General features: G+C 51.8%; 1 protein-coding gene across 6 annotated transcripts in view; it reads right to left on the reverse strand.

Moving 5' to 3' along the window:
- Nucleotides 1-22648, reverse strand: part of LOC141933683 (protein CEPU-1) — a 355483-nt gene that overhangs the window by 26377 nt on the left and 306458 nt on the right. For all 6 annotated transcript variants that reach the window (XM_074848567.1, XM_074848569.1, XM_074848571.1 and 3 more), the window contains one exon: nt 5615-5740. In XM_074848567.1, the coding sequence (XP_074704668.1) occupies nt 5615-5740 (126 nt within the window). The remainder of the gene's footprint in view (nt 1-5614; nt 5741-22648) is intronic.

Genomic DNA, 22648 nt, shown 5'->3' on the forward strand with positions numbered 1-22648 from the left:
CTCTTGGAAGGAGGACGAGGTGCTCAGCCACTGAATGAGTTGGATGAGCCTCTGTGAGACACCCGTCCACCACGAGATCGGGGGGACGCATGCAACAAGGTGAGGTGGGACATCACCTACGGCATGGTGGCCAAGCCAACCCAAGGCTGCAGCTCAGGGCTGGTTCTGTGCTCCATCATACAGCCACCGTAGAAGGACTCACGTCCCTTCTTTGAGACATCACTTCTGTTGGTTCACACACCACCTCAAAAGGAGGCAAGAGACAGTGCAGAAACACAAGACCCAGGATGGACACAGAAGCAGCCTTACACAAACCATCCACGCTCTCTGGGAGAGATTTCCTTGTTAGAAGGACGAGCAGAGAGCACAGCTCTCTGGTTTTAAGTTAATTAGATAACGAGGCAGGGTTTAAGTGAGCTATCTCGCAGGACACTGAGCTGATCACCACGAGGGACAGGGCAGCACAGAAGCAGGCAGAGATTTTCCCACCCAAGTGGATCCTCCTTCTCTCTGTGCCTCCCCGACAGGCTTCAAATCTAATGTCTGACCTACATATACCCCCCGTCCACAGAGGATCCTGGAATGATGAAGACAACAAGCGAGATGCTTAATGGACAAACCTCTGAGAAGGAAGGACGTGTCCCCTTCCCAGGGACAAGCAACTCTTCAAGCTGGATTTTTTTTTGCAGTTGCTTCTCCTCTTGTTTTAAGCCCCGCCAAGAGCCAGAGAGAATCAATATATCCAAATATACCAGACTCTCCCAGAGTCCCTTCACTGGTTTGCTGCTGATGTATAGACAGATGATCTCATGAGACCTCTGCCACATTAGGCCACAGTGTCTCATCTATCTTAAGTGCATATACGAGCTGTGATTACTGCCGCGTCTGAGCGCCTCACGTCTTGAATGTAGTTATCCTCCCATCAGTCCTGCGAGACAAGGGACTGCTATTATACCTCTTCCAGGGAGGACGCAGAGGGCCACGGGGGTTAAACGGACCGATCGCTGAGGATATCCGGGATGTGGCAACGTCGGGACCCTCTGAGCATCTCCCCGTCTCATGCCTCTGCCTTGCAAAACACCGAGACAGCACCTACCCCACAAATCACAGCTCAGACTCAGCTCAGGACTCCGGCTCCACATGGGATGTAGCTTTCAGCACCCAGCCTAATCCTGAGATTAATGAGGGATTCCCACTATAAAGACCTCTCAATCAGGCCTCTTATGAGTAAATATACCATCAAGCCAAACCATAATGTTTCCTACCCTGGCAGCCACTGTCTTAAGCCTTACACCAGAATCCATCATCTACAGCAATATTCAAAAAGCAATTAGACAAAACCATGGCAGAAAAGTCCATCAAGGGTCGTTAAGGATGACGACTTGGATGCAGGCTCTGGCTCAGGACGTCTGCGTGTGGCAGACCAGTGCTGGCCAGGCAGATGTGCCAGCAAAGGTATCCACGTGCACACACCTAGTTTTTACACCCTTTCCTTGTGCCCCTGGCCCTGTCACGGCAGGATAACCACACCTGCTGTCTGACCACAGAGCCCTCGTTATTACTGCTAAGCCACACGTGCTCCTCCTGGGACAGGGGCTGCCGAGTCCTTGTGCCTCCTGGGAGAGCCCTCACTTCAATTCCTCAGCATTTTTCCCAAGCTTAACAGGAGGCGTGACGAGTCTCATGTCTGCAACGTGGATAAGTATCCCCCGGTTAGCTGCACACGGTGCCGCTCGCTCTGCTAGCGAGCAGCTCTGCACGCTTGGGCATCACCCTGTGCCCAGCAGCTCGGGATGCCGCACTTTTTCCTAGCTGAGAAATCCCAGCCTTCATCCACCGAGAGATGAAAACCGGCCTGACAACATGGCCATCACCATGACAACATCAAAGTTACCCCAAAAAATAAATAAAAAGCCCAGTAACTATGGAAACACCTGAGTGACCAAAACCAGACTATTAACTAGAAGACCTCTCTGCAGATAGCATCAGCACCACGAGGCTGGGGACTGTAATATCCCCAAAGCCTTGGAAACAAAGAGATGCTTGGCACCTATGGGTGCAAACACAAATGTGCATGGACACACACATCACCACCTTTCAGACCCTAGTGTCCAAGTTCTCTGCACAACCTCCATCTCCTCTGGAAAGATGCTGCTGCCTTCGTGCTGGATGTTATACCCAGACCATGGTTATCTAAATCCTCCTCTCCCTCTTTGCCCTCCCCTCCGCCCTGCTGAGGATGCCTCTCTTGAGTGCCATCCTCATGGTCTTGGTCCCGCAAGGGTGCCAAGGGGGGATGGAGCCACCCCATTGCGTGCCAGAACTTGGCTTCCCAGCGTGGTTTTGGTGAGCTGCGTTTTGAACCCCGGTGCCTGGCAGCTCTGGTGGCAGTCGCGCTGCTAGCTGGAGCATCCGAGCCCAGGGCAGAGCCCCAAAGCAGTTAAGCCTCCTCCACCAAGGCAGAAGAAGCTGTGACTACACCAGCTCCCCTTCTTGTTCAGCTTCCTTCCCTTCCTCAAACTGTTCAGCTGCACTAACAGGAGGTGCCATGGGCTAGTACAGCATGACCAGGAGAAGAAATAAGAAAGCACAGAGAGGGGTGAGGCAGAGGGACAGAAGATAGGCTGTAGCACATCTTGCGTGGACTGGCCACAGGTTCACAAAACCCTTCTCTAGAACCATCATCCAGCTTTTGCTTATGGCAGGAGGATGAGGATGGGCACAGGTAGGGCCAGCCACCGTGAAAGGCTCTGAGCCGTGATGGAGGCACCAACAAGGCCAGTACTCGTGCGATTCACTAACTCCCTTGCTCAGGTTCACTCAGGTCTTGAGTTATACAGCAAAAATACTCTCCTCCTCTCGGCTGCGGAGAACTCTTCCAGCCCCCAAACCAAACAGAGCCTCAAAAACAGGCTTAACAGCTTCCATAACGTGGCAACAACTGCAGACATGAAAATTCAAGGGAGCTTACCAGACCAAGCTGCTAAACACATTCTGCACTGGACCAGAGCAACGCGCAGGCGAAGAAAACAGACAAGAGGTCAAGGGAGTTGGGAGAGGCTGGAAAAGGGTCTCAAGTGAGATCAGTCACCGGGGAGCTGGGCTGCTCTTTGTAAACCCTCTGAAGGACCTGACCGTGTGCTCCCCCGGTGAGCAAACACTCTTATTTGCTCCGTTTCCCACCGAGAGCCGCGCAGTAGACTTACAGCTGCCAAGAAAATAATAAAGCCCGTGAAGTGCCTTTGCACAGAGGAGCACTCGCCAGCATAAGCATGGGGACCGGCTCCTTCAGCTACCGGTCCGTCCGTGCCTGGCACAGACAGCACTATCAAAGCCTCTCCCCAGCGACATCGGTGAGAGCCGCTTACCCATCCGCTATGCAAACCCTTAAATTATGCACCAGCTTTCCCTTAACCAATTCTCCCTGGTCCCTTCTCTCCACCACTCCAAGCGAGACGGAGAAAGACGGCGAGAAGGAACAGGAGGCAGCTCGCTCGAGTCTTCCCCGGGGATGAGCAGCAAGGCAGACCTCCAACTGAGAGAGGGGCTGGCAGCTAGATTGGGGTCCCTGCTCGCTCCTGGCTCTCCGAATTAGAGTATATCCTACCAGGGAGAGGGTTACCCTCTCGGCATCTGCTCTACAACCTCTGTGCGCCTGCCCTGGCTCTTATTTCAGTTCCCGTGCTTCCAATCCTCGTCTCTCCTTTGTGCACTGACTGCAAAATGGAGGAGTAAAAGTCCCCCTTGGTGGCTTGGCAGACCCAGAGAGAGAAATGGAGGAGCTGCCTATGGAGACCGGCAGCCACCAAACTTGTCTCAGGCCACCTCTGGGCTCAGCACCCTCCATCAGCAGGAGGCCAGACTCAAGTAAATCTCTGTGATCATTTGTTCCCTTTGAGTTTTGAAAGCAGAATGCCTAATCATGGCCAAAATCAGGTAAGAGCTGCTGCTGCAAATTACACAGCGCCACAGGTAATTTCTGATTAGCTCACTCTTCCTCTCCTGGTGCATCCTCAGTTTCCATAGCAGCTAAGTCCTAAGTAAAATGGAAACATCTGGTTCAAGCGCAGGTAAAGATTCCCTGGGGAAAGAAACCTGCTGGATGGCAGCAAACACAGAAAATAGCTCTCGCAAAAGACAGAGGCATCGTAAGCCGGGAGCCTGGTTAGGGGAGGATGGATGGCACGCGGGAGAAGGCAGCGAGGGGCACGGGAGTGGGAGAGGAGGGTCCTGGGGAAGCAGGAGGGAATGCGGGGAGGAGAGTGGGGCTGCGGGGAAAACAAGATGCACGTGGAAAACAGGCAGTTGAGGAGGTCGAGAGAGACAAAAACGTATGGTCAAGGTAGACAAGGGGAGAGGAGAAAGAATTAAAGGCTTCAAGGTGGGAGCACGTGGACTGCCACAACCACAAATGCCACCTGATGGTGACAGATACAGTGACAGCAACTTTGATGCCACGGATAGACGCTCGGGGCTGGAGAGGAGCACACAGATCTGCGCCCTGCATTTCATCATTCATCCACGCACAGACCCCGGCCAAAGGCCACCGTCTCGGAGGCACGACCACCTAAGGAGGATAAGCCAACACGTGGAACTGGGAGGGAATGGTTTTTACAGAGGGTCCTGTCAAGGGAAGGGCCTGAGATGCTGCCAACTCAGCTTGGTCTCTGCCTGGGCTATGGAGAGTGATGGATCTGGCCCAGCAGTTTGCTACAGTGCAGACAAATAGCAAAAAATCAATGGAGCTGCACCGAGACACCGCAGCCATCGTCAGGCAGCTGAACAGAGAGAGCAGACGTGGCGCCATCCATCACTGCCGCCGCTGCGTCGTCTCCTTCGGCTGCCGGACAGCCTGGCCGGGGCATCCCCGAGGACAACTTGAGGCAGTTGTCTGGGACAACAGCCCACGTTGGTAAAACCTCGGGGGAAAAATGATTGAGGTTGAACTGAAGCACTTAGATGGGATCAGAGGATCAGAGCCAGGCACTGCCCCTTGGCCAGATAGCTCATCCCCCCCCCGAACCCCCAGATCTCACCCCCAGCTCACTGATGAGAACCTCGCAGCCACCTGGGAATAACAGGGCAGCAAAATGCAAAGCAAATGCCAAAAAGCAACTGGGAAACGATTTTAAAATAACATGCTCCCGAACAGGCACGTATGGGAATTTGCTTCCCAGCAGTCACACCCACACAGTTCTGCTCAGGTTTTGCTTACCAATTAACAAGGCCACCAATTAATGCTTTGTGTGTTTTCCTGCTCATTTGCGCTATTTACAGTCCTCCTTTGAAGCATCGTGCAAGAATTCCCTGAAAACTTTTCAAAATAGGGTCGGACAAGCACATTGAAGCACAACAACCCAACCTGGCACCTCCTGTCAGTTCTCCACACAAGCAAAACCGTAAGTTCCTCTCCCAGACCACCAAGATGGATGTTTCTCCACCAGAGTCATCAACTCCTGCATTAAGTCACGTCTTTTTGGGGCACAATCACCTTCTCTTTGCAACTGAAGTGCCACATGAACCAGTCAATGACACCCCCCCAGCCGCTCGCAAACGGCACTGTGTTGTTTTCAAAGAATTTCAAAGAATATTTCTGGTAACATTTGGCTCTTACCTTTGGGCGAGATGTGTCTCCAGGTGATTGTTGGATCTGGCCTGCCCGTGGCTATGCAGGTGAGGCTGACGTTGCCGCCCTCATTGATGGAGATGTCAGAAGATATCTCGGTGATTTTCGGAGACACTGCAACGACACAAAGAGGGAAATGAAAATGCCACCGGTTCTGCTCCAACTCAAATCTCAAAATGTGGGTGAAGGAGGCTGAATTTCCTTCCTCCCTCCACCCTGATGAGCTATGCAGTAGCCCATCAGTGTCATCTGACTTGATGGGAACATGCAGGGGAAAGATGGGGGCAGAGAAGACAGGGTTGAAGTGGGAAGAAATTGTAGCCAGAGGGGATTCACTCATTATAGGGAGGCTCGAGACAGCTCCTCCTCAGCACCTCCACAGCATGTGAGACGGTGCTTCTTCCCCACCCCACTTCCAGTACCCAACCTGTCCTCCCAGCCATGATGAACCCTTCCTAGCAGCTCTGTGTCCTACCAAGAAAACACCACCCACCCCCTTCAAACTCCCCCAAAGGTAGCAGTCGCTCCTGGCGCAACAAGAGCGTCCGAAGCACGCGCATAGCTTGCAGCTCTTCCTGCAGCCGTGCAGGCTCTCTGTTACGCCCTTGCAAGCAGAAAAGCACCAAGAAGAGGAGCTGGGCATGAAGATGACAAGTCTACTGAAGAGTCTCTAAGGTCTACCACCATGAGAATGGAAATTCAATCGGGATGAAGCTGTCCCTGCTGCATTGGCACTGCCGTCATGAACACTCAGGAGCAGATACAAGGGGCCCAGACCCAAAGAGGGGACACACGTAGAGGATGGGAGGTGATGAGAAGGGGGGCTGAGAAGGGGAAGGGGTGAGGAGCAAGCAGGGAGCGCTCAGCCCCTGCTGCCACTGAGTGGAGGCCGCGATGCAGCTGCCAGGGAGGGCTAGGGTTTCTACAAGCTCTACGGCAGGGCTGTACAAGAAAAATGATCGGCTGCTGTTATCAGCCTGCACCTGCAGAACATAATAAAGACCATCACCTTCCTCAGTTTATTTTTTTTTCAGGCCATTCTCCGGAGCCTAGCAGCGGATTGGCACCCCGCTGCGGCGCTTTGCAGAAGAGTCACAAATCACTTGCAAAGCATCCTGCTCCTTCCACCCTCCCTGGGCGAGCCTCATTCATCGGTTCACTTGAAGCTGCAGCCCAGACCGTCGCAACACCCCAATTCCTGACTTGGACCCCACTCCTGAGCACCCCTTCCCTGCCTCTCCCCACCTTCCCGGGGCTGCGCCGAGCCGGAATGACTGCAATGGCCTTGCACGCATTGCCTCTGCTGTGCAGGTAAGTAATTTATTGATCCGTAAAGCACTCCAAGACGCTCTGGAAGGGATTATGTCATGCCAGTGCCGTGCAATAAAATAAAAAATGATGGATTTTTTGTGAACATGAGGGTGATTTAGGGTTTGTAGTTGGAAGTGTAGTTAAAGTACATTTTAAGTGGAAATCAAGGTGGGTAATGAATTATTCTCTGTTTTGAAGGGCTTCTGGGAGTTCATTTTTTTGCTGCTCCGGGCACAACGGCTAATCTGCTAATCATGCATCGGAGGACAACTATGGATCAGACGCTCCCAGAACAGTGGGGGGCTGTGGGGCAGGACAGTGGAGGGCAGGAAGACGACACCAAAAGAAATATTAATATGCATCAGTGTCATTAAGCCCAGCGTAAGGGGACAGCACAGGCCTCCTGGGACCACCCGCCCAGACGGAGCTGGGAGATGCTCTGCCAATAGCCAGGTAGTCCATTAAGGACAGGCAATTAATTACAACGGAGCTATGATTGCCCCGCCGTGTTGCTGATGAGGCTGGGACCGTGTGCTTTAAAAGGACCGAGCTTAAGGTCTGGACAACAAAAATAGGCCAAGGAGGTATTACCATTGCCATTTCAGAGAGGTGGAAAGAGACAAGCGGAGGCGCAGTGAATTGCCCGTCATCACCCAGGAAGAAGCAATAGCTTCCAGCTGTAAGTCCTGACAAAACTAGAGCAATATCTATCACCTTCAACGCGATGCTCGCTACATCACAGAGGAACCTTTCTCATGTTTTTAACTACTGCATCCACATCAACCCAATTCAGCTTGTTTTGCAGAGCTCAAAGAGACATTAAAAAAAAAAAAAAAAAAATATATAATCAAGTCAGACTTTTCACCGCGACTGGTACCGCACACACGGATTTGCACCCGCCCAGGTGATAGACCAAAATCTGTAATCAAATCAACTGATCAGATTCTAAAATGTAATTAAAACAAATTAAACTTGGATCTCCTGAAACATGAATGTTACATCCTCCTCCTCAGCAATACAGCAGAAGATTTAAATTTTGCTCAGACCAGGCAGAGGAGAAGAGATGATTGCATTGTTGCTTGGCCAGGCAACGGGAGACTCTGCAACTCTCTTCGACAAGTGCAAAAGGAGCTTGAGATGCTCGAGCACCAGGGAAAAAGCCCACCGTGGCCTGGAAAGCTCGGAACACCCTGGGGAAGAGGCAATTTACTGCGGCCTACCCGGGCCAAGATGAGGCAGGAATGGCTGGGAAGTAAAGCAGAGCGACAATGTCAGTGAATTCGTTAGCTAACCCTTAAATTAAATGTGCAGCGGTAGGATTTAACACGACAGTTATTGTATGCTAATTAAACGTTTGAATAATTAACCGCACGAACTATTTAAAATGGCTTTCTGGAGACTGAACAGGTATGTTGTAAGGCTTTTACCACACTAGAGAGGGAAATCTTAATAAATAAGTGATCACAAGTATATATTTAATATTATTTAACGATCACCAGTGTTCCTGTTCCCTCTGCATTAAAACGCTTTCACCATCAGCTGGCATTTCTGCGGCAATGGGGCAGAGGAGAAATTTCTTATGCTGAATGCAGGATGCAGATGGAGCTGTGCCCCTATGGGAATGAATAAATAAATAAAGCTAAATAAATGCAGACTTCCCAGGCGGGAACCCTCTCCTTGCGGGCAGTCCTTTTGTGTTCAGCATCTCTCTAGCTCAGAAGTGATTAAACATGGCAGTGCTGGCCAAGCTGCTCCAGTGACACAGCACAGATTTCCCCAGAGGCAGGCTGGTGTTTTATCGATCTGACTACTTCTTTTTTTTCCCCCCCCTATCCTTGCCACAATGATGAGAAAGGTCTCTGGGCTGCTCTCAGCCACTGCACCCCCACCAGGTGCCCAAGGCATGCCCCCAGTTTGCCCGGACTTGGCACCCGCTCGCACACACGGAGTCCCCGGGACAGAAAGCAGCTTGCTTAAATATTTAACTAAACCATATGGTGCGTTACACGTTTGAGGGTGTTCAGTCAGGTGATATATGTCTTTACGGATCCAAGCATATGCGCTTGCCTACACAGATCTATTCCCTGGCACACAGACACCCTCCTGCCACTGGCACTGACTATATCCCTGTTATGTTTTCACCTCCAAACACCCGTCCCAGAGCCAGCGCAGGTACAAAAGCTCACGTAAGCCCATGCATGTACCCCTTGGCCCTGCCATCTCCTATCATCATTAATTCCCCACCCATCTTCCTTGCGTGCAATGACCACGCTGCTTGCCTGGGCTTCCCTCTCCCCAACACCGTGTCCCCGCTGCTGTCTCCTGACACACCCATTGGCATGGCTGAGCTCCCCGGGCACCCCAAATTTCAGACACACAGCAGGCAAGAGACCCCTGAGTATGAGGGGAGCGTGAATCTGGAGCAACATCTCCAGCAGAGACAGGGAAGGAGACTTCAGATGAACCTCTCACCAAGTTGGGTGCCTTCAAGGAGTTTTTTTTGCCTTAACCACCTCCTTTCTACCCAGTTTTGGGAGCCAAGCCAGTAACACAGAAATACACATCTGAGCTTTCCAGACCTACAAACCCCTTCTCATGAGGGGTAGGTGCTTGTCCCAGCAAAGTTCCTGGTGCTGTGCAGGACTCACAGCCCCCAGCAGCAGCCTGCGAGTGAGCGGGTTCTCCCGGTAAGCCTGGCAGCGCCTTGCTTCCCCCTCATAAAACATGCAAACCTCCATCTTCCAGCACGAGCAACATCTGCTCCAGATCAAAGGAAACAACAAAGAACAACTATAAAAGTGTCTCGAAGAAAGAAAAAGAGGGAGATTCAGACTTGCAGGCGATCTGTGATGTGAACTGGCAGCTTCCTGAACATCAGGCTGTGGCTGCTCCTGCTTTTAATAACAGTCTCTTACTGCTGTCACCCACAAACTTCCCCGTGTTTTACAGAGCACTGCTACCATGGGTCCTGCCTCTGGGACTCACTGAGGGGGAGCCCCGGGCGCCCCAGCCCTCTTTGCAGTGATGCTACGAGCCAGACTGAGCCCACGCTCCCGGGCCAGCAATGGAGGGGTCTGCCAAAGCCACCAGGGACCGGGGTGCAAGGCAGGGACCCCAACATCAGGCTCCCCATCCAACCCCTCCAGCTTGTAACCAGACAGCTTCCTCTCCTCTGGCAGCAGCTCCCGGGTTGGGAGAAGGCACGGCGCTCCAGCTGCCTTCTCCCTCTTTTGTGTTCAAAACCCTTCTGCCTTTTTAAGGAAGGCAGAAAGCAAATTGAGAGACCTGCACCTTCAATTACAGGTGTATTATAATGGGCTTTTAAATCACTTTGTGCCACTCTAACACAACCATAATTAAGAGAAAGCAGAGAGGGCTTCTTCCTTCCATCCTATCAACACAGCTCAGGAGCTACATTGAGGAAGTCCACGGGGTATGAGGACAGGCAAACGCAGCTTTAGAGCCTGTTTGCAGCTACACTCCTTGTCTACAAACCCCTTTACAATCCCAGGGGCCCATCTTGCCCCCCAGGGCTGCCTCTGCCCTGGGTTTGCACCATCACTCCCTTCCCTACTGGCGTGCGGGGTTCGGCTCAGCTTTGCCCGAGCCCCCTCTGCACAAACCTGGTGGCAACCAAAGAAAGCAGCCTGGAAATGAAGAGGATACACGTTGTGGCCTTAATAAGCAATTAATAAATAACTAATGGCAATTGCTTGTTTTAAAGCAAGGCCTAATGAGATGTGTCATACAGCACCGAGATGTGTCTAAATGATTTCCCAAGCAGATAACGGCTCTTGTTGCAGCAAAGCTCTCCCGAGCTTGGAGGACACAAAATTTTTTACGCCCGTCTCTGCAGCAGGTTATACGGCACAGCATCATAATAATTCAGAGGAGGAGGGGGGAAACAAGACGTTTCCAATCATTCATTAGTAAAGTATTTGTGAATGCGGGTATAATTCACCGCATAAGCAGCAGGGTTTCTGCAGACAAACTTTATAGCTAAGTGCCAAAAGGGAGCCCAATCTGATTCCACTTATGACAGCATAAATCAGCAATACTCCTACCGCAGTCAACCAGGGATACGCCAGAATAAACATGGCATGAAAGGAGAGAGTTGGGTCTCCAGCAACAAGGATTTTCTCCTGACTTTTGGACAGGTCTGGGTCACCAATCTGGATCCAGACTGCCGCTACCCTAAGGAGCTGGGGTGCTGCCTGGTTAGATTTGCTCCCCTGCTTTCAAGGCTCATAAGGGTTCTACATCTTTTTTCCTACCACAAAGAGGAAGAAATACCTGACAACAAGCCCCACACCTTTGGGAAATCAAGCAACAGTTTGCTTAACATGAGTATTAATAAGCTGCTTTATAGAGCAGGCAGAATCCATCACTTGGGTTTGGGAGACCCAAGTTCTGCTTTCACATTATGATGCCCGAAGGAAGACATGGCACTGCTCTGGACTTTGTTGCCTTCTCTAAAAGGAGTCTAATGATGCTGATCTCCTTTATAAACTACTTCAGACTCCTCTCAAAAAAAAAGCACAACACCCCAAACCCCAAAGAACCCCATTGCATTGCTAACCGTGAAGAAATGCAGATGAACAAGGACTGTTCGATGGTTCAGCTCCCTGTCTAGACAGATCTCATTTTCAGCTCCACACACACCGCACGGAGCAAGGATCTAGTTTCCAGTTTTTGCACCCCGAGCCTCCTGGGATTCCCCCCTGCAAGCCAAGCAACGCTTCATAAAAAGCAGAAAATTGAAGGATCTCAAAACCTTAAGACACCTGCATCATCTTTCCAGCATTATTGACACCTCTCCTCAAGGCACGACAGCCTCTCTCACAACTACCTCCACGGTGACTATCAAACTGACAGCGACTCCATCTCACCCTGCTTGGGGATGCAGGGTCCCCAGCTCTGTCCCTCTCGTTACTCCAGGTGCTGGCGGAGGCTCCGTCAGACCCCCTGGGAAAAGTCCCCGCGTGGGGACAAGCCGCAGCGTGCTGAGGGCGCCTGAGAAAGTTTGAACACGACGTCTTGTTAATACTAAAGCTTGTCAAACCCATCACCTAGAAATACTGAATGTCTTTATTAGATTCCTTTATCTCCCCCCGAGATCGGAGGGACACGACGAGACGATTCTCAGCGGAGATGTCATCATCCAGAAACTAATTAAAGGCTGCGCGGGAAGTCGGGCCACGCACACTCTGGAGAACAAAACGCATTAGCAACCCGAGTCGAGAAAAATATTACAAGTGAACTTCAGATCACAAAGGGCGAGTTAGGGATTTGACAATAGCTCTTCTCTCTCCGTCTTCCCTCCCACTTGTCCCCACACTCCCTCGTCCTCGAATTCTGTCCCCCAGCAAAAACAAGCCGCCTGGGATCTTGGGGCTGTCTGGGACCACCTCCTGCACTGCCATCTCCTGAGGGATGCAGGACAACCTTGGATCCTCTCCTCCACCGGGTCACATCCCAGGAGAAAATAATGATTTGTGGAATTTCCTTTTTTTTTTTTTTTTTTTTCCATGTGCTAGAAAAGCCTCCTTGCTGCAGGTCAATAAATTGCAGAGAAGGATGGCTTGATGCCTGCACCGCTCCCTGCGCTGTCAGAGCAGTCCTGGGCAAAACACTCAGCTCTCTTTGGGTCTCACCTCTCTTTATCAACACAATGACAAGTATTTCTCTTCCTCGTAGGCTTCTTAAAAAGACAACAGCGTATAAGATGATATACCCAGAGTCTATGGTCACAGGAACTGTAGGCGGGGACATTTCTGTATGGGGACAGTCCTGCTAGCCACATCCTATCCATAGCTAGGGCTCACGTAAGCCAAGATCTGGCTGAGGGCACGCATCCTGAGTGGATGTGCCAGCAAATAGCACTCCCCCATCAACCTGGAGTCTCCTGTACCAACGAGCAGTAAGTTGACGTGATATTCCTCGTCCAGTCCATCAGCACACACTGTCCTGCTAAACTCAGCAGGAAACCTCAGCTCCTCTCCCCCAAACCAGCCAGAGGGCAAGGGGCCATGCCCCGCACTGACAGTGCACTCCTGGAGAGTGTGGGGGGGGTCTCCCTGTGCCCCCCCAGCTCTCTGTCCACAGGAATCACACGGGGGGCCGAGCACGCCGAACTGGCCCTGCACCATTTCGCTCGTCAAAAGGGACCCTGGCAGGAACAAAGAAACTCAAACATCCTTTTCAAAGATAAATCAGATGCTCTAATGCAGCCCGCATCTCGAATGAATATAGGGCAGGTGTCTCTGAAGTGAAGTATTAGTTAAAATGATGCTCTTTAAATTGCATTTCGGCTATTTCAGGCAGACAGGTTGTGTGTGGGTTGGGTTGGGTTTTTTTATGATCTATCTAGAGGCTTAAAAAGACACAGAGAGAAATAAATCTCCCTTCCATTAAAAACACACTATGCTCTTGCATATTTGTTCTTATCTCCGCGCTCTCGCACTCATGCTCCCTCTCCCCTGACTCGAGCACAAAGTAAGTGTTTATGATTACACTTTCCACACTGACACTAATCTAATTCGAGGAGCCGCGCAGCCCGTGCCCAGGGAAAGCGTGGCGGCTCGCCCGCCCTTGCAGGAGGATGAGCGGCGCTTCCTGAAAACGCTGCGACGGGTGCCTGATGCTTTTACTTCAAAAACCGTCGAGATTCGTGGCGTTAATGTGGAACCGAGTGAAAGTCCCGAGTTTTGATTGAATTGCAAGTGAAGTCTATTTGTATCTTCTGGGTCTATCTGTGTCCTTTTCACCTCTATTTATCTGTTTACATCCCTCCTCCCCTCCCAGGCTCCCCTACGTCATCTTTGACACCCTCAGGCCTCATTGCACCAACAAGACACAAAAATACAGCCTTTGGTCCATGGGGGTCTGGATGAAGACGTGAGAAAGGAGACAGCAGATGAATGCAGGCTGCATCCTTGGCCCTCCTGGACATCACCTCTTGCAAACTACCTTTCGGCGCTGCGCCGGCATCGTGCTTAGGGGAGGGAGACGATGGGGAGCAAGAGGTGGATGTGCGGAGAGTTGCCCTCATTGGTGCAGGGAGCAGGGTTGGATGCAAACAATCTCTAATGCTACAGGTGCCGTTGACATCACTGCTCATCCCCAAACAGCCCCTTTCCTCCTGTCCTTCCCCAGGCCTCTGCACACTCAGCTCCAGCCCTTGCAGGTGCCTCCTCGTGCTCCAGCCAGAGTCTTTACTTCTGCGCGGCCTTCCTCCCATGTTCGCCTTTGACTCCAGTGAAAAATTAATGAATCAGGCAGGGAGCATGGCTCCATTATTCTCTGATTAGGTGGTCTGGAGGCTGCTGCTTATGACCAGACCCTTTGTTTGGCAGCTTATAAAGCAGAAGGTCAGCAAGGCCCAGCAGTTCAAAAGGAACCGCAGGTGAGGTGATTTATGCCTCCAGATGCTGCCGCTCCTCCTGTCCCCATGGGAACACATCTCTTCGCACCAGACTCCAGCAGAGGCAGACCTACCTTCTCAAAGATGCCCCAGTCCACTCCTTCCTCCCCTTAGTCATTCCTTTACATAGTCCTGCTCCTTCAGGCTCTCCTCTCCAGGTTCCAGGAGCCCCCCATCCATCCTCGCTCTTCCCATGGAGTATTTTGGGTCCTGCACCCTACCCAAGGCACTTTGTTAGCATCCACCCTGACCCAACACACCAACTGCCCCAAACCCAGGGGATCAACCCAAGGCTTGGCCAAAAATGCCATAAAAAAGCAGGAGAGCAAATACCAATGATCCAGAGTCCGTGTGATGATGCAAAACCATCCTTCCCATGCCTTAAGTGGTCCTTAACAGAGCGGCCTTAGCACTGCAAGGTTTAGCGCTCAGAAATTTCAGCAAAAGTAGAGGTAAGGTTGGTCTCTGCTGCCTTAATTCATCTCCCCAGCTCACATGCCCCGAGGATGACCCTTTCCCACAGGTGCCTGGCTTCTCTCGGTACCGTGCACATCGTCGCCTCTGCTTTCTCGGGGTCTGGCAGCCGCACGGACATTCACAACCCTATCTCCAAAACACCCCGGTGAGATAAGGGAGCATTATTATCCCCACTTTGCAGATGGAGAAGTGAGGCCTGAAGAGCAAATGGCCCAAAAGCACCCGTTCGGATCGATGCTCCATCAGCACCTGCTTTTCATGCTCTGCGGCGCTCAGGAAGCCATGGAAAAGGCACTGGGAGAGCGAGGACGGCTGCCAGGCCAGGTATTTCCAATGGGTCACACGAGACGAGAGCACTGCGGTTCAAAATTAGTCATCAGGCTGTAGAGAGCACAGCAGGATATCCACGTACACAGAGGGGCAATTAAAATTTCATTACCAAATTTCAACCCAAATAGGCTACGTTTGACAGAGTTAAAAGGAAAGGAAAAAGAGGAAGCGATGCTACCGCAGGACAGGGATATCAGCATGCCCGGAGTACGCAGGGGCTGTTCTCCTTTTCCATCAGGACTGCTCCTATGTTTTCCATTTCTCCTAAACGAAGCCCTCAAGCCTTCTTCTTGGGCACCCTCGCACCTCCTAGAACGCCAGAAAAGCCAGAGGGAGTTATTTCCCCCCAGACAATCCTTTAATTTCCCTATTTGTCTTTCTAATGCCCAGCCTCACCAACGGCACCGTTGATTCCCCACGTGCTCTTCATGGAAAGACTATTTTTACCCCTTCCTTCCTATGGCTCCTTCTCCTCTCGTTTAATCATTTTGGAGGCTCTTTATCCACACTTTCCTTGACTTTCTTTCCTTTTTCCCTTTCATTTTTAAAACCTGTGGTCCTCTGATTCAAAACCATTACTGTTTTTAACTTGGCTCGAGCTTCTTTAATTAAGTTACTTTCCATTATTTTTTATCTAGTCCATTTGTCTACATCCCCCGCACCCTCCCTCATTCTTCCTTTTCTCCCCAAGGCAGGCTGGGTATGAAATCTTACATTTCCATTTGGCTAACAATCACTTTGAATTTTTAAATGCTATTAAATTGGATCACACCGGTCACTGGACTGGAGTTGTCGAGCTGTGATATTTACTCGCGCCAGTCAAAGGGAAATGAAATTGCGGTGGTGCGGGGGGGAGGCGATGGGGAAGCGCAGATTTATTCTGCCCTCGGTACTTGCAAACAGGCACAATCCCTTTGGATTTCCGAGCAAGTTCAAAGGAAACTCTTACGCTCAACCATGAAAGTATTGTAATGTCTTTAATAAATCAATTACTTGTTGGCAGGGAAGTGTCACTGCATCTCCAATCCTTGTAATCACCTCGGTCTTGCTGTGTTTTAAGTGCTGAAAAACCACAGAGGTAGACGGGGAGCTAGAAGAAGCATTGGCGTAGGGCAAACCAGAGAAAGCAGTTCTGTTTATCTTGCCAAAAAAATGCCAGAAGATGCAGAAAGCGACGTGCATCATGCAAAAACACACCTGCCCAGTGAACCCCAGCACCAGAATAAGGAGATCACGGTGCCGGAGGGACTCTCCCAGCACTGCATGGGGTTGGTCCTTCCCAAGGCAGCTTCTTGGATGCAAAAGTTTGGGAGGGTTCACCAAGAACTTCAAGTTTTAAGCCTGTGGTGATCAGAGCAGCCCCTGCTCCCACCCACCCGGGGCTGAGCATCGCTCTCGCAGGCAATTCACAAAGTCGTGTTTTCCTGCCACCCCCAAGAGCGAGACAACCTTTTGCTGCACGTTCATTATGGGGCTGAGTTTTGTGCTCCTGCCTTCAGGAGGGTGCCGGTATTTCAATTTTGCTAAAAGAGGCCTTTTCCACTCGAAAATTTGCTAAAAAGAAAGAGAGCAGGATTTGATTACAAAGCAGTGCCGGCCAAATCCAGCCCCTCCTCCTCTCTCTCTGCTGACAATATCCTCCCCTCCACAACAACAATCATCTGAGCACAAACAGACAACGAAGCTTTTCAGAAAGTAATGAACTCCGGTCGGAGCCAAGGCAGGAAGGGTTTAATGTTCAGCTTGGAAAGCTTGGCGAGGCCATCAATTATATAGCCCTGCTGCTGAAGGAGCAAAAAAAAAAATAGTATTTCAGACAGACTTGGCCAAAAAGAAAAGATAGGGAAGGAAAACACTGCGAGAGAGATTTAATTCCACAAGCAGAGAGAAGTGTTTGCAAAAGAGGAGGAGGATCAAAGGCTGAAGCTCTCGGGCTGCCTGCGAGGAGGAGGGATTAGAAGGAGGGCAAACCCGTGGAGAAGATAGCTCTGTTGACCCCTTGTCTCAAGGCTGATCCATGCAAGGACAGTCCCGGATACAAATCGGGGAGCCCGTTTGCTGTGAGGGCTCAATGATGGGGAGGCTTTGGCAGCGAGGGGGGTGGATTGAGACCTGTTCATCTCATCTCATGTAGGACAGCAAGTCAGGATGGCGTCTGTGACCTTCGCTGCCTTGTCCCAGTCTTACACTAGATGCTACCAAAGGAAAGGAGAGAAAACCAGAGCTGAAATGTTCTGCAAATCTACCGCTGACACGATGGGACCAGCAACCCAGACATGAAAAATGAGCACATGGGTCCACCTAGAGCAACAAGACCTCCCCGTCCTCTCACCTGCACCCAGTGGGGCTGCGCTGTAGGACTCTTCCAGGGACCCAGCCCTGCACTAATGAACAAAACCACCTCGTCTCTGAGGGACAGGGCAGACACGCCACCAGCTTCTCAAGCAGACAACCAGGCAGACCCAGAAAACCTGAACCAGAAATATTTCAAGACCATATTACCACGTCTTTTCTGAAGGTCCTTGCCTTTTTGTTCTCCACTTCCCACTTTTCTTCCCCTTTCTCCTCTGCTAAATCTCTTTCTTCCCCATGGTACCACCAGAGCAGACAAGAAAATATCACAACTCTCCCAATGTTCCAACACAACCCCCCTTCTCCAAGATTCAATCTCTCCTTCAAAACCCAAGAAAAACCAACCAGTGCAAAAACCAGCACATTGTCCCCCTGGTCCTTCCCTTCATTCTTCCACAGGCTCAGTGACCCCCTCCCAGCCCATCCTTAAGCTTGTGGATATTTGCTGGAGGTTTTTTAGCACTTGGTGCCTGCTGCAGGAGGTGGCAGGGCCGGGCCCGTTCTTCGGCAGCTGTTCCCTTGGCCTCTCCTTTATCTCCAGCATTATGTTCACATCTGCTTCCCCCTCTGCCTCTTTCCCTGCCGCTGGGAGCCTGGTTTTAAATCACTGCTCAGTGTGCCGGCTGCCAGGCGTGGGTTTCATGCCGCCCAGCATGCCCTGTTTGGATGGGGATCCAAAAGCCGTTCACAAGCCTTTTTTATTTTTTTTTTTCCTTATTTTTTTATCTTCCTGAACCTGCCAGCACTGCCACACTGTTTTCCCCTCCTCCTTTTTGGCTGTGGAGTCATCTTGGCTCTGGAAACATGTTCAGACACCTGGTTGCTGGCAGGCAGGGCTCTGGCAGCGGCCGGCTGCATGCAGCTCTCCGATACGGGAGGGGAGGCGAGCGGGGCCCAGCCGGTGCGAGTCAACGCGACCCACCTTGGCTACCGGGGACGTGCCGGTGGCTGCCTGCACCGCTCCCGCCTGGCCGGTGGCTTTCTCGAGCCTGGTGCTAGCAGCAATCCCACCACCAGGCAAAGCCAGAGGGATGCGGGAGTTTTGGCAGAGACCAACTTCTGGTTTCGCTGGGGATTTGTACAATAGAAAAGCACAGCTTTGTACAGCATCGCTCAGGAGCTGCGTTTTAAGAGATGTATTTAGGACAAGACACCGCCATCTGCGGCTTCCTTCCCCAGCAGAGAGCATTGCTCCTGAGCGTGGCAATTTTGGCAGAGCAAGGCAGTAAGAACCCAAGGGAGCAAACAGAGCGGGGCACGTGGAGGAAACACCTCCCTGCCACTCTACCCACGCACTGGCTCCAGACTAAATTCCCCTTTCAGATTGCAATCTCTCCACGCTATCAAAAAAAAGAGACAGTTATATCCTTTCCCCAGACGGTGACATACAAACTTCCCTGAAAAACTTGGCTGATGCCACCCCCAACCTCCTTTCACCCATGGCCTGTGCAGGATTGCAAGCTAGGATCCCTGTGGATGCCACCTCCAACGGCAAAGGCTGCACCAAACTCCCTTGGGAAGGGCCCCCTGCTCCTGCTCTCTTGACTCCCTGAGCCTCTGCAACAGGCTTTTGCTTCTGGACCTGCCTCCGGGGGGACTGGCCAGAAAAATCAGCTCTAAAGGCCACAAAGAAGAGCCAGATTAAAGTATCAACTCTGAATTTATGCTCGGGACTTAAGGTTTAATAATGCAACAGAAAATCAATATTTAATAAAGCAAATGATGGAGAAAAACACTGAATGGGAGATGAGCCGCTGCTGGTGTTTTCAAACATGTAACTCCCGGAGGAGCTGGTTTGGCAGGATGGATGCAGTACCAGATTGCCATGGAGAGCTGGCACGCAGGACAGCCCAGGTCCCACCGATTCCAGCTCCGGTGTCAAGGGGGCTCATGGGTCTTTTATTAAAGGACAAACAAGGAATTACTGCGGTGGTCAGAGTCCAAATACCCATGGAGAGAGATCAAATGCTGATGCACAAGGGGAGGCGAGCAGCTGCCTCACTGAACAGGCCCAGATTTGTGCTAGGGCTGGCGGCTGGGCTTGTGCAACGCAGGCAGGCAGGCAGCAGCACAGCCAAATTCACGTTTCGAAGAGCTGTCAAGGGATGGAGATCTCCTGAGAAGCCGGCCGGGAGCACCGGGGCTCAAAGCAGAGGATAAATCCCTGCCTGCCAAGAGGTAAGGACTAGGGATGCGGCAGGGATGCGGCCGTGATGCTGGGGACAGATCGGCAGCTCTGCCTCCCTCCCCTGGAGACTGGAGAAAACTGCAGCGAGCCCATGTGTGGCACAGAGATGTCACCTGCGCCTTGTGCACATCAAGAGCTGTCCCAGCAGCCACGCTCCACCCGAGAGTGGCCTCGCAGCGTTTGTCAGATTTAGGGTGAGCCCCGTGAGTCCGGGCTGAGACACTCCAAGACGTTTGATCCCGCAGCCCCAGCCAGGATGTCGTTTGCTTGAGCCACGTCCAACCTCATCACACCCGCGCCTGGGGCCGCATCAAACGCTGACAAGTGATGCTGAGCTGCAGCATCCCCTGCAACGACCTGCACTGCAATAATAAATGCCTTTTGCAGCAGCAATCCTCACTGCCTGCCCGCACGAAGACTTTCCAGCCCTGATCTGAGCTGTGCTGCCAGCTGGGACACGCAGTTCAGGATGTGCGAAGACCCCTGCCCCATCTCACAAAGTTTGGGGACTCTGGATAAGTCCTCAAAACAAAGGAGACTCTCAGTCGCCGAGGTTTTGGTGCCCAGCAAGTAGGTATCTCTCCGGGGCAGCAAAGCCAGCTCCAGTGCCCTTGGAATAAACCCCCTCCTCTCGCACGCAGCGTGTGCCGGGTTGCCTGCCTGGCCCTGCAGCATGGCAATAATTTGTAGCTTGTGTCGGGCTCCTTCACAATGGAAGATGACATATAAATATAAAACGTTATCGCTCCATAACAGCCACATGCTATAAAACGCCAGGCAGAAGGATCTGGAATTAGATGGAGGCAGTGCTTTAAATCCTTCCCTGCAGAGTTACTGCTGCTAAAACAACAGACCCGCTCCAAAGAGCTCCGGCGACGGAGGGAGAAGAAGAAAAGCCCCGATAAAAACACCACAATTGCGGAATTAGACGATTAAGGTGACTTTATACCGGCGTGACCTTCCTGTGCTGCCAACCCTGGGGTAGCTGTAAGTACCGGCGCACCAGTGACGTCTCCTCCCATTCATCCCCTGCCGCGACTTTCGGCGGATGCTCCGCGTTACTATAGTAACAATAAAGCGCTGGTACCAGTATTACACTACAACGAGTTGACTCTGCTCCCGCGATTACGATAACAATGCTGTTACTGTAGTAACATTACATTGTTGAGGTCTCACTGTTCTACCCTTAATTTTATTGTCGTAAGATTAAATTGCAATAATGTTATTGAGCCGCCATTAGCGTTACCATGGTAACAATAACATTAAGGTAGCGATATCGCATTACAGTGGTCCAACCGTTCCACCACAAATATTTTAATGTAGTAAAACAAAAGAGATTACTGCAGTAACATTAAACTGCAGTGACCTCATTAAACCCCCACTGGCTTCATCACGCTGAACAACGGTACTTTGGAAACCGTACGCGGCGGCAGGGAGATGCTCAATGTGCATCCCGGAGGCGTGGGTGCTGCCGTGCCACCCCTTTGGCCTGCAAAATCCTTGGGGAAGGAGAGCGTGAGACCTGCAGACAACTTGAGCCCTCCTCCAGTCTCACTTGGAGAGCTGTCGGTGCAGCGTGCCGCTGGCCTCCCCGTTTCACCCGCCCCGCAGAAAGGATTAGTGGAGTCGCTGTTGAATGGCTCCGGGTGAGGCGGGCGACCTCTCCCTGAAAGCTTTTGGAGAGGACGGGTGAAGGGGACCACCAGGAGCTCGTGTGCTCAGGAAGGCTCAAAGAGGAGTAGGCTCTTGTTTGCTAGAAGAGGGGGGATCAGAGGGCGACCTCCACGCATCTCCGAGGGAGTAGGAAAGAGAGTTACGCTGAGCTGGTCCTGCCGCCACGCAGCTGCAGCTGGGGAGGAGGGAAACAGCAGAGCCACAGGGGTGTCGGGGGTGGAAATGGCCCCATGGGCATCACTGTGCTGTCCCAGCACCCAGTGGGGCCGCAAAGAGTTCGTGTCGGTGCTGCTTAGAGGAACCCTGCCGCCCACCGGATGACAGCGTTAGCAGTTCACCAGGGGAGAAAAACAAGAGAAATTCGCCACAGCCTTGGTGTACGCAAAAAAGAAAAACATGAAGGAAATGAAAACGGTCTGCGTGTCCTATGAATCACTGGTTCTTCCTTCCCCTCGCTCCATTCTCCTGCCAATTATTTCTGCTTGGGAACAGGATACATCCTCCCATGGGTCTGGCAGTGCCTGGCCCGCTACCATCGCCGGGGTGCCAGGCGAGCACGGAGGACGCCTTCCCTTCACCACTACTTCTCCGCTACCAGCTTGCTCTCTTTCTAATGAGGACGGCAGTTAACACACCCGAGAACTGTTCACCTCCCCATCCCTCCCACTCTTTAGTCCCCCCGCACCCATGGGGCTCACCCACAGGCCCCCTGAAGGAGGTCATGCCACAACACGAGCAGGACATGACCCCAGTGGGCCGGAGCTCACCTGGCTCCCTCCAGCAGCAGAGTGGGCACGTAACTGGGCCAGCTCAAAGCTGCAGTGTGTGAGCCCGGAGTATGGGCTCTGGAGTCTTTGCCTTCCCCCCTTCCCGCCCTACAATATAATTGCTAATTAATAATAACGTTTAGCTCTCAGATAGCGCGTTCCATCTTCAAAGACCTCTGTCGACATTAATGAATTAATCCTCATCAACCCCCCTGTGAAGTAGGTGACAATTATTATCTCTGCCTCACAGATGTTAAATTGATTTGCAGAGAGGTCAAGTGACTTGGGGGAGGCCGGCGGGAGCCTGTCCAGCCGCACGCCGGCTACGCGGCCACTCCACGAGGGAACACGGACAAGCACATCAGTGGGTTAAACCCACCCTCTGGGGTGATGGGCCCTGCAGAGAAGTGAGGGCTGGTAAGCTTGTGGAGGGAGATGGAGAGATCTGGGGCAGCGACAGGTGTGGGAACAGCAGAGGTGCTGCCCGGGGCCACAAAGCC

The sequence above is a fragment of the Strix aluco genome, chromosome 23, assembly GCF_031877795.1.
Source record: "Strix aluco isolate bStrAlu1 chromosome 23, bStrAlu1.hap1, whole genome shotgun sequence".
Lineage (NCBI taxonomy): Eukaryota > Metazoa > Chordata > Aves > Strigiformes > Strigidae > Strix > Strix aluco.